At 42.5% G+C, this 12,339-nt stretch overlaps 2 protein-coding genes across 2 annotated transcripts in view; both read left to right on the top strand.

The window, feature by feature from the left end:
- LOC129783181 (uncharacterized) overlaps positions 1 to 8,160 on the top strand; it is a 36,799-nt gene extending 28,639 nt beyond the window's left edge. Inside the window, exon 2 of the mRNA XM_055793034.1 lies at positions 7,983 to 8,160. The gene's annotated coding sequence lies outside the window, so the exon portion shown is untranslated. The remainder of the gene's footprint in view (positions 1 to 7,982) is intronic.
- On the top strand, positions 5,248 to 9,766 carry LOC129783180 (uncharacterized). Its single transcript, XM_055793033.1, has 3 exons — positions 5,248 to 7,811; positions 8,763 to 8,858; positions 9,452 to 9,766. The coding sequence occupies exons 1-3, from the start codon at positions 5,654 to 5,656 to the stop codon at positions 9,664 to 9,666; spliced, it is 2,469 nt and encodes an 822-aa protein (XP_055649008.1). The 5' UTR covers positions 5,248 to 5,653; the 3' UTR covers positions 9,667 to 9,766.
- Positions 9,767 to 12,339: the final 2,573 nt, after the last annotated feature.

Raw genomic sequence — 12,339 nt, 5'->3', positions numbered from 1 at the left:
AAGGGCTCTCAAATCACCTAACTGAGCAACTTGCAGCGAATCCCACAGAACTTTGAATGGACCGCTGAAAGGGAGCGGGAGCCGGCCGGCCTGAAATCCCTCCGGAGTTGAGGTGAGCTGTGGGAAATCCGTAATGGGGAATCAGGCTTCGTCCCCAGAAAGAGACGTATATGGACTCATAAAGGATCTTCTAGTCAGACTGGGGAGTCTGTGCCTCAATCTCCTCAAATGGTGACCACTATGGTGGTGTTCCGAAGCCTTGGAAGAATAAGGATGGAACCGGTCGATAAAAAAGACAGCTCGTGGAAGAGGGCTGCGTTCCGGAGGAGAGGTCTTGGCTGAACGATCGTCTTGCTGGCTGCACCAGGCAGACAACCTAAACCCCGAGGATAACACCTGTATGTATCGAGACAGGTGAGCAGCCAAGAAACTTTAGAGATTTAAAATATTTGAAGAAATTTTAAGAAGCTTTAGAAATCTGTACTCATTGAGACAGGCAAGCAGTCAAGAACCTTTAGAGACTTTGAAAGAAATGAAAGCGGTCAGCAGACAATTGTATGATGCTGCCGCGGAGGGGAACTCCATGTCAGGAATGCATTTAGCACCTTGGTGGCAAATTCTGACTACCCTTTGCCAAGCATGGACTAATTCTACTAACAGTGCTAAACCAGAGGAAGCTGTAAATTCCACCAACAGTGTAAGCACTGAACTAGAGGAGGCTGTAAATCCCACCGACAGAGCGACTCTTCTCAACACGCTGTCAACGATGGCAACTCCATCCACACTTCTTCTGCCCTCAAAGCTCCTGTCACTGATTGCAGCAACCCTCACAACACAGGACCAAGCACGAGAACAGAACAACTCGGGCAATGATTCCATTGACACTGATAAACCTTTTGATCCAGGTCCTATAGAGCCGGAAAAGGGAGCTACACTTTTTTCCTCCCACCACCACTCCCACCCCTCCCCCCGCAATGCATTGACTGTATTTTTGGGGAGGGTGAAAGGGGGTCTGAGGGATTGGTGGCAGGAATGCAAGTGGGAAGCACTTAAGCGAGGAGATTTGGGAGTCGCTATGGCACTTCTCCACCTGCCCACTTGCTTGTGGGTGATAAGGTGTGTGCAGTTTCCAATTAATTTCTAAAAATCTGCTAGCTCGTTGAACTAGTGACACAGTGTGGTCCCCTATCAGAGGAAATCACTTCTGGTACTCCAAATCTGGGAAAAATTTCCTTCAATAAAATTGTCATTACCTCTCAGGCTTTATTCCTTCTGCAAGGGAAGGCTTCAGGCCGTCCATAAAAGGTATCAGTTAGTACCAATAGATTGGTACCAATAGTACCAATACCCTCCTTTTCCAGGGAGTTCTGAAAAGTGTCTCTGCCAATTTTGACCTGGAATATTCCCTTTACTGATACTTCAAAATTTCACATGGTTTTCTACCTTGGGATTATTCTTTAGGCATACTTCACACCTTTTAACTATGTTTTTTATAGTTTGATTCAGTCTTCTGGCTGTTGTTTGCTTGATAAGGGAGTTATACGAGGTTTTGGTTCCCCAATGAGTTTTATGATGTTCTATTCTTATAAGTTTCCATAATATACTAAAGGGAACTTGTTATTCTGTTATCTTTTAACACTGCCCATCTTGATGGGCTAACCTCAGCCCCTAGATCAATAATTAACTTCTGATCCTCTTCATCATATTCAATTGACTCAGGTAGGGGCAAAGACTTTTCAGGAATCAAACTTAATACCTCATCTCGTTCCACAGCTTGTCTTGCCTCGTGATCAGCCTATTTATTTCCCATTTCCCTGTACATGTTACCTTTCTGATGTCCTTTGCAGTGCATAATCACCACTGCTGATGGAAGTTGTACAGCAAATCACCACTGCTGACAGAAGTTGTACAGCAAATCACCACTGCTGACGGAGGTTGTACAGCATCTAAAAGTCGCAAAATTATGTCAGCATGTTTTATACCATTCCCTTGAGTGGTTAGGAGTCCTCGTTTTTTCCAAATCACTCCATGGGCATGGACTACACCAAAGGCATACTTTGAATCTGTCCAAATATTCACTCTCAGTCCTTTGGCAAACTCTAATGCTCTCACTTGGGCAATTATTTTAGCTTATTGTGCAGATGTGCCCTTAGGAAGTGACTTTGCTTCCACCACCTGGTCTGTGGTGGTCACAGCTATCCTGCCATTCGGACTCCATTCTTTACAAAACTGCTCCCATCAGTATACCACGTGTGGTTGGCTTCCTCCAGCGGCTCCACCTTCAAGTCTGGTCTACTTGCATACAGATTCTCAATAGTTTCTATGCAATCATGTACAACAGTCTCCAATTCCTGTTTATCACTCAAAAAGGAAGCAGGGTTTAGAAGGGTAGATGTGACAATTTCTATATCATCCTGTTCCATTAACACTGCTTGGTATTCCAAGAATCATGATGGTGAGAGCCAGTGTCCCCCTTTTTGCTCCAAAATGGAGATTACAGTGTGGGAAGTGTGCACAATCATCTTTTGCCCCAGAGTAAATTTTTGAGCTTCCTGTATGATCAGAACAATGGCGGCCACTGCCTGAAGACATCCTGTCCATCCTTTGCTTACTTCATCCAATTGTTTAGAGAAGTATGCTACAGCTCCTTTATAAGGGCCCAGCTTTCGAGCCAAAATTCCCAGAGCCACTCCTTGCCTTTCATATGAGAACAACCAGAAGGGCTTAGTTACATCAGGCAGGCCTAAAGCTGGGGCTCTCATCAGTTCCAATTTCAGTTCTTTAAATGCCTTCCTAGCTTCACCAGTCCATATTAATTGTATCTGGCTATTTTTCAGAAGTTCATATAGAGATTTCACCAAAAGTCTATAATTATAAATCCATAGTCAGCACCAACCTGCTATTCCCAAAAAGGTTTGAAGCTATTTTACCATGGTCAGTTCTGGGGTCCTGCAGATGGCTTCATTTCGGTCATTCCCAAGCTGTCTCTGTCCCTTAGAAATCACAAATCCCAGATATATTACTTCTTTCTTAAAGATATGGGCTTTCTATGATGAGACTCAGTAACCATTTAGTCCAAGAAAATTCAGCAAACCCACAGTCCATTCCTTACACTCTCCGTTCTTCTCTGTGGCTATCAAAATATCATCCACATATTGCAAAAGGACCTCATTTCCCGGAGGCCTCACCCAGGTCTCTAATTCCTTGGCTAATTGATTTCCAAAAATGGTGGTGTAAGAAACTATGGACTAGGGTATTGTTTATTAAGATTTATGTTAAGCCCAATGTAAAGATTAGGCAACAAAAGATAAGATAACCGCCAGGTGTCCAGGATGCCGCTTGTGAAAGATAAGATAACCGCCAGGTGTCCGGGATGCCGCTTGTGCATATGAATGAAGGGTCAACACCTCCACTACTTCATGAACACGAAAGTAAAAAAAAAAGTATAAAAAGGGACTGTTTGAACTGCTCAGTACGGCAGTTAGCGAAGCGCAGACTCCCCTGCCGTCCAGCACTGTCTTTGCTCATATTCTACTTGCTGTAATTAATAAAAATTTTAATTGGATTATGATCCATTGTGGTCTCAATTTATAACAATTCTGGTGCCGTGACTCAGATAAGGAACGGTGGGCTTTGGTCCTCTGGGGAGGCGCCCCGCGACATTTCACGGCCCCGCGACCAACAGCTTACTCTAACCTTACCGACGAACCTAAATTCTAGAATAATGAGCAAAGGAGAAACCGGTAAAATCCCATAAAAATTCTGTGCACGGGAGTCCGGACGAAGACGCAGGACGCGTAAGTATATTGCGAATTTGTTCGCGGGTTTGCCGTTCGGGCGGGATTGGGTTTCCTGGAATATAACGAGTGAGAGGTTCGATATACTGAACCAAGCGAGTGCGGACTCTTAAGTACTGCGTTTCCCATCTCCCGCGAGGGACTGGGCCAGGAACAAGGGGAGAGAGTGAGTGTATGTTTGTGGATATTCCAGAAGATGGGGGCGAAGGGCAGCAAGCCTTCGACTCCCATGGGAAGGGTACCCATTGTACCTAAGAATACCCCTCTGGCATATATCTTAGACAATTGGAGATATTTCCCTGGAACTCTAGGGAAAGATAAGCAGAAGATGATAGAATATTGTACTAAGATATGGGGAGGGAAGAAAATTTCTAAAAATGTCTTTTGGCCAGTCTATGGGTCAGAAGAAGATTGGGTAAGACAGCAATTAAACCTCTGGATTAATAATAAAAAAAACCCTTAACCCGGAGGAGAGTCGATATGCGGAAGTGTGGCTAGAAAGACCGGGAGCTAGACTTTACCCACTGAATGAAATAAAAACTAAACAAAAGAAAAAGCAGGAAGAGTTGGACGAAACCCTTCTAACCCCCCCTCCTTACATTCCTCCTCCTGCTCCCGCAGAGGTCCCCAGAGCGCCCACTCCCCCACCAGAGTCGGAACAAGGGTCTCCCCCTCTTCCTAGACGCATAACTAGAAGTCAGAAAGGGGCAGCTCAGATGTACCCCCTAAGGGAAATACCCATGGGGGGACCTCAACCTGTGATCGGATATATTTCCGTACCCCTAAACTCGGTTGACCTACGAGATTTTAAAAGAACCGAGATGGGAAACTTAATTGAGGACCCACTCGGAGTGGCAGAAAGATTAAATCAATTTTTGGGACCAAACCTTTATACTTGGGATGAGATGCAATCTATCCTTGGTCAATTATTTACTACCGAGGAAAGAGATATGATTAGATGAGCAGGAATGAGACTGTGGGATGCTCAGCATGCCCAGGGACCCCAAGCAGATATTAAATGGCCACTCCAAAGACCTAATTGGGATAATCAGGATCCAGTGCATAGAACTCATATGCAGGACCTGAGAACTATAGTAATTCAGGGGATTAGGGAAGCAGTACCCCGTGGCCAGAATATCAATAAAGCATTTAATGAAATGCAAAAGAAAGATGAAAGCCCTACTGAGTGGCTGGAACAACTGAGGAAAGCCCTTCAGCTGTACTCTGGGGTAAATCCAGACGACCCTTTAGGGCAAGCGCTCCTCAAAACTCAGTTTGTGGCAAAATCATGGGAAGATATCAGAAAGAAGATTGAAAAGTTAGAAGACTGGCAGAATAGAGGGTTGGATGAATTATTGAGGGAAGCTCAGAAAGTCTACGTAAGGCGGGAAGAAGAGAGCAGCAAGCGACAAATAAAAATGATGGTAGCAGCAGTCAGAGAGGATCGCAAAGGGCAAACTGGTGAACACAGATCTGCTGGAACGAAACAAGGGAACGTAGTAGTAAAGAAGGAACAGAGATGTTGTTTTTACTGTGGAAAGAAGGGACATATAAAGAAGAATTGCAGAGAAAGGATCAGGTATGAGGAAATATTGAAAACGGAATAGGAGAGTCAGGGGCTCTATATCTTAGGGGACCGGAGTCATCATGAGCCCTTGATAAAATTAAAAATAGGTCCCCATAAACAAGAGTTCACCTTTTTAGTAGACACTGGGGCTGAAAAATCAACTATTAAGCAAATACCTGAGGGATGTAAAGTTTCCCCTGAAAAAGTACAAGTAATTGGGGCAAAAGGAGAACCCTTTAAAGTAAGCAAAATCAAAAATGTGGTATTCGAAACTGAAAATAAATTTGGAATGGGTGAACTCTTGCTCGTCCCTGAAGCAGAATTTAATCTGTTAGGACGAGATTTAATTGTTGAATTGCAATTAGAAATTAAAGTGAAAAATCAAGAGCTAACAGTATCTGCTTATCCTTTGACCGTGGATGATCAAAAACAAATTAACCCCGATGTCTGGTACTCTCCAGACACAATTAGTAGACTGGAAATCCCACCGATTAAAATTCAAATTTCCGAACCCCACATACCTGTGAGGGTAAGGCAATATCCTATATCCCTAGAAGGACGGAGAGGATTAAAACCAGAAATTGATCAATTGTTAGCACAAGGAATCTTAGAGCCTTGTATGTCACCCTTTAACACCCCCATTCTGCCTGTAAAGAAACCAAATGGGAAATATCGGCTTGTACATGATTTAAGGGAAATAAACAAAAGAACTATCACCCGGTTCCCTGTAGTAGCAAATCCATACACACTGCTAAGCAAGCTAGGACCCCATAACTCCTGGTATAGTGTGGCTGATTTAAAAGATGCCTTTTGGGCCTGTCCACTGGCAGAAGAATGCCGTGATTATTTTGCCTTTGAATGGGAAGACATAGAGACAGGCCGTAGGCAGCAATTGAGATGGACCGTGCTCCCCCAAGGCTTCACTGAGTCCCCTAATCTGTTTGGACAGGCCCTGGAAGAGCTCTTAAAAGAATACCAGGTACAAACAGGAAACGTACTGTTACAGTATGTAGATGATCTGCTCATAGCAGGGAATAATAAGGAGGATGTAAGGAAAGAAAGCATTCGACTCCTAAACTTTCTTGCACAAAAGGGACTACGGGTATCACAAGAAAAGTTACAATTTGTGGAGGAAAAAGTGAAATACTTGGGGCATTATTTGTTTAACGGCGAGAAGATATTAGATCCAGAGCGCATTAAAGGAATTCTGGAATTACCTATGCCTGTCACTAAGAGGCAAATTCGGCAGGCATTAGGGCTATTTGGGTATTGTAGGCAATGGATAGAGAACTACAGCTTTAAAGTTAAATTCTTATATGAACAACTGTCTAAAGACAAAATGCCCAAGTGGACCCCTCAGGATCAAGAGCAGTTTGCCAGTCTCAAAAGGGAGCTAAGCCAAGCACCGGTTTTAAGCCTACCAGATTTAAAGCGGCCATTCCATTTATTTGTTAACATACATGAAGGAACGGCATTCGGAGTATTAACTCAGGAATGGGCCGGACAAAAGAAACCGGTGGCATACCTATCAAAGCTGTTGGACCCTGTGAGCAGGGGTTGGCCGAGTTGTTTACAAATCATTGTTGCTGCTGCCTTATTACTTGAGGAAACGAATCGCATTACCTTTAATGGAGAAGTTGTCTTATATGCGCCTCATAATATCAGGGGAGTGTTACAACAAAAAGCAGAAAAATGGCTTACAGATAGCCGATTATTAAAGTATGAGGGAATACTTATAGAATCCCCTAAACTATCTTTGAAAACTATTGGAGCAGTTAACCCCGCTGAATTTTTGTACCCAGGAGAAGGTAATGAACTATTGCACAATTGTTTTCAAACAATTGAACAGCAGACACGCATTAGGCCAGACTTAGAAGAAGAAGAACTACAATGTGGAGAAGTATTATTTATAGATGGGTCATCACGAATAGTGGAAGGTAAACGATTGTCCGGATATGCCATCGTTAAGTTGGAAAAAGGAGAATTTAAGACAATAGAATCAGGCCCCCTGAGTGCCAGCTGGTCGGCTCAAGCCTGTGAACTATATGCATTGTGGAAAGCATTAGTGTCACTGAAGGGAAAGGATGGAACTATATATACAGACTCACGCTATGCGTTCGGAGTAGTACACACTTTTGGGAAAATATGGGAAGAAAGAGGATTCGTTAACTCACAGGGAAAAGAACTGATACACCCGGAATTAATTCGGCGAGTTCTGGAGGCATTAAAAATGCCGAATAAAATAGCAGTTGTACATATAAAGGGACACCAGCGAGGTACAAGTTACCAAGTTAGGGGAAATAATGCAGCTGATACAGAAGCAAAACGAGTGGCAGGCAATTATAGTACGATTTTAACTATACAACAAATACCTGTTAGTAAAAATTTGAGTTTTGAGTCTGCAGAAAAGGAAAAACTAGAACAAATGGGAGCTAAGGAACAGGATGGTAAGTACATATTGCCAGATGGGAGAGAAGTTTTGCCGAAGGGCATAGCACTTGAAATATTTTCAAAAATACATAGTAAAACACACTGGGGAACCCAGGCATTAGTTGATCATTTCAATCAACAGTTTGCCTGTATAGGCGTATATAACATAGCAAAGACAGTCACGGCAGCCTGCGAGACCTGTAAAAAGGTTAATCGAAACAACATGAGACAAAAGCCTCTTGGAGGACGTTCCCCAGCATACAGACCTTTCTCACACATACAAGTGGATTTTACTGAACTACCCAGGGTAGGGCGTTACAAATATTTATTAGTAATGGTGGATCATTTAACACATTATGTTGAGGCTTTTCCTACCTTCAAGGCAACTGCTAACCAAGTTACTAAAGTGTTACTTGAACACATTATACCTCGATATGGAGTACCTGAAGTAATTGACTCGGACAGAGGAACACACTTTGTGTCAAAAATTGTTAGAGATCTAACAGAAAGCTTGGGTATTAAGTGGGAATACCATACGCCATGACATCCACAAAGTTCGGGAAAAGTTGAAAGGATGAATGGAGAAATCAAAACTATTTTGACTAAATTAATGATAGAAGCCAAATTATCATGGATTAAGTGCCTACCCATGGCACTATTAATTCTCAGAACCAGACCCCGAGCAGATGTAGGAATATCAGCGTTTGAAATGGTGTATGGAATGTCCTATAGAATTGAAAGTCCACAAACAAATGTTTTAATTCGAGACCGTGTGATTAATGAATATGTTTCACAATTAGCAGAACATCGTAACAAGCTTTGGGAACATGGACTGATTGTACAACGACCACCGTTGGACTTAAAAATTCATAATCTTAAACCTGGGGACTGGGTATTGGTTAAAACGTGGAAAGAAGAAACCCTAAAACCCAATTGGGAGGGACCTTATCTTGTTTTGCATACAACAGAAACAGCTGTCCGGACTGCTGAGCGTGGATGGACTCATGCTAGTCGCATTAAAGGCCCAGTGACGAGACCCCACTGGAAAGTAATCAGTACTCCAGGTGACACCAAGATAACCCTGAAAAGATAACGTAATGATAGAGACTTTATTTGATTATTTTGCCGCATTACCTTTTGGTATAAAGTGTGTATTGTTGTTTATATTTGCTATAATTATTTCTTTTTTTATCTATTATATATGGAAGCGTACAAAGTGTGTTGAAGGAAATTGCTAAACTTATGCAACCACACAATATCAAGTATAGAAGATATGCTGATGTAAATAATATATGCACTCTAGATATATGAATTAGATGTAATAATTTGAACTGCAATTGTTATCCATTTGCTTGTTTCAGGTGTAAGGTATGCCAGAATAAATGGTGGACACACTGTGAATGTGGATACCCTCCAATAGGAGTTTGCACACAGTGTTGGAAAATCCAAAGAACTCTTACTGAGTGGAAATTAAAACAATTAGAGTCTAAACAAGAAATTATTCGAGAATCCCATGAGTGGTGGGAAATTTTTGCCAAAGGAATAAACCCTCAATATTATTGTTACCACTCCACCGAACCAGTCCCCTTTGTAGCTGAAATCTTGGCTATAAAGTGCAGAAGGGAAGTACTAACCGTGTCTTGCTTTGCCCCATTAGTTAAAGCTGCAAAGTGGGAAGCCTATGTAAACAGGCAGAAAGCCCGAAGCAGCTGTTCTCCTGAAGAATTCCCTTGCTGCCGAGAAGATGGTACACCCCGTGGCTCGAAGCAACCGAGTCGACGGGCAAGGCAGAGGAGGAACAAACTGTGGAGAACAGAACCAGAACAATGGGACACTAAAGCAACAATGGCCGAACTTCCCCAGGACTGGTAAAAATATACTTAAATTAGCAAAATTGACAGACACCCTTTTTCCTGGTATACCGTTAGTTTTGTTATTGATAATAACCCAAGCAAATGGAAACCCTCATGAACCTATGAACTGGACAATAACAAACATAAAATATCCAAGTAATCCAATCCAAGCACGAACTACACAGTTAGTTTCAATGTGAGTTTGCATGATCCAATTACTGAAGAAGATCGTAGAGATGAAGCGGATATATGTAAACCAATTTATATATGTCCAGCATCAAACCCTGGTAAAGGATACTGTAATTCTCCAGGTCATTATTACTGTGCATATTGGGGGTGCGAAACATGGGCCTCTGAGTGGTCCGCACCTGGAGACCAATATCTAGAAATAAAGTGGTCACTGGAAGGATGCGAGAGACCTAAATTACACGGAGACCGGTGGGGTCATTGCTTAAGTAAACCGATTCCTTGTGTGGGCATCAATATAACTATAAAAAATCCTGCTCAGGACTTTTGGCTGGCAGGGAAATATTGGGGAATTAGATATTGGGAAACAGGTGCAGACAGAGGAGGAATTTTTCAAATAATGAAGAGACCGATGCCCCACGATCCTTTACCAGTAGGACCAAACCTGGTCCTGAATCCACCCACTTTCTCTGAAGAAAAGGTTGCCCCCGTAATTGTCGTAACCCCTTCTCCAGACTCCCTTTCGGAAACAGCTAATGACATTGTGACTGAATTCTCCTTATCCAGGGATCTAGAGTTGTCAGAATCCAACGACCCCTTATGGAATCTAATGCAAGCCTCTTATCGTGCCCTCAATGAAAGCAAACCAAATTTAACTGAGGAATGCTGGTTATGTTATAATGTTAGACCACCATATTTTGAGGCAATTGGAAAACCAGGAAGGATTCGATGGTCTAATGGTTCAAACCCACGAGAATGCCCATGGAATGACCAGAGGAACCATACGCAAGGAATTACTATTCAATTAGTAACAGGTCAAGGAAAATGTATAGGTACAGTGCCCGAAAAGTATCAGCCTTTGTGCAACCGAACAGTCACTAACACCAATATAGAGAAACACAAGAATCAAAATGACAAATGGGCTATCCCGACACCAGGAGCTAAATGAGTTTGTTCAGACATCGGAGTAACGCCTTGCCTATCCCTAAATGTGTTTAGTCAATCTCAGTTTTGCGTACAGGTGATTATTGTTCCTCGTCTGATCTATCACACCTCTGAGGAGGTGTTACGCCACTTTGAAGGAGACCTGAATAGACAAAAACGAGAGCCAATTACAGTGGTAACCCTAGCTACACTGCTGATAGCGGGCGGAGTTGGAGCAGGTACAGGCATAGCCTCCCTAGTAAAAGGTCAGGAATTACAAAGTTTGCAGATGGCTGTAGATGAGGATTTAGCAAAAATAGAACAATCTATCCAAAATTTAGCCACTTCAGTAAAGTCTTTATCAGAAGTAGTGCTGCAAAATAGAAGAGGATTAGATCTATTGTTCTTAAAGGAAGGAGGGTTATGTGTAGCTCTCAATGAAGAATGTTGTTCTTTTGCTGACCATACAGGAGTAGTCCAGGACACCATGTCTGAACTCCGGAAAAGGTTAGATCAACGTAAGAAAAATCGTGAGGCGGGCAGGTCATGGTATGAAAACTGGTTTAATGTTTCACCTTGGCTAACCACTTTGTTGTCTGCTTTAGCAGGACCGCTTATCATGTTGATTTTGGGACTTATATTTGGGCCTTGTATATTACGCTATATTTTACACTTTATTAAAGAACGGTTTGACATAGCTAAATTGCTTATTTTAACTACGAGGTCTAGGGCAAAATATAAGAGTGTATCTATTAATGAGGATGAAGATTGTTGCGAATGCGTTATGCCACGTGAAAACTATGCCTATTGTAATTGTGAGGTATTACCTTGTGAGTGTTATGATAAATGTTGGGATTGTGGAAAAAGGTTTGTTCGCAGTGCCGAGAATGAAAGCAGCGTCTAATAAACAATAATAGGATAAAAAGAAAAAGGGGGGATTGTAAGAAACTATGGACTAGGGTATTGTTTATTAAGATTTATGTTAAGCCCAATGTAAAGATTAGGCAACAAAAGATAAGATAACCGCCAGGTGTCCAGGATGCTGCTTGTGAAAGATAAGATAACCGCCAGGTGTCCAGGATGCCGCTTGTGAAAGATAAGATAACCGCCAGGTGTCCGGGATGCCGCTTGTGCATATGAATGAAGGGTCAACACCTCCACTACTTCATGAACACCAAAGTAAAAAAAAGTATAAAAAGGGACTGTTTGAACTGCTCAGTACGGCAGTTGGCGAAGCGCAGACTCCCCTGCCGTCCAGCGCTGTCTTTGCTCATATTCTACTTGCTGTAATTAATAAAAATTTTAATTGGATTATGATCCATTGTGGTCTCAATTTATAATAGTGGGGTTATTCTTAAATCCTTGAAGTAACACTGTCCAGGTTAATTGGGTTTTCTGTCCTGTATCAGGGTTTTCCTATTCAAAGGCAAATAAATTACAGCTTTCAGGAGCCAAGGTGAGGCAAAATAATGCATCCTTTAGGTCAAGGGTCCTCAAACTATGGCCCGCGGGCCGGATACGGCCCCTCAGGGTCCTCAATCCGGCCCCCAGTATTTACAGACACCCCCCCACCCCCCCCCGC

This window comes from Falco peregrinus, chromosome W, assembly GCF_023634155.1.
Source record: "Falco peregrinus isolate bFalPer1 chromosome W, bFalPer1.pri, whole genome shotgun sequence".
NCBI classification, from domain to species: domain Eukaryota; kingdom Metazoa; phylum Chordata; class Aves; order Falconiformes; family Falconidae; genus Falco; species Falco peregrinus.
This window is presented reverse-complemented; position numbering and strand designations above follow the sequence as displayed.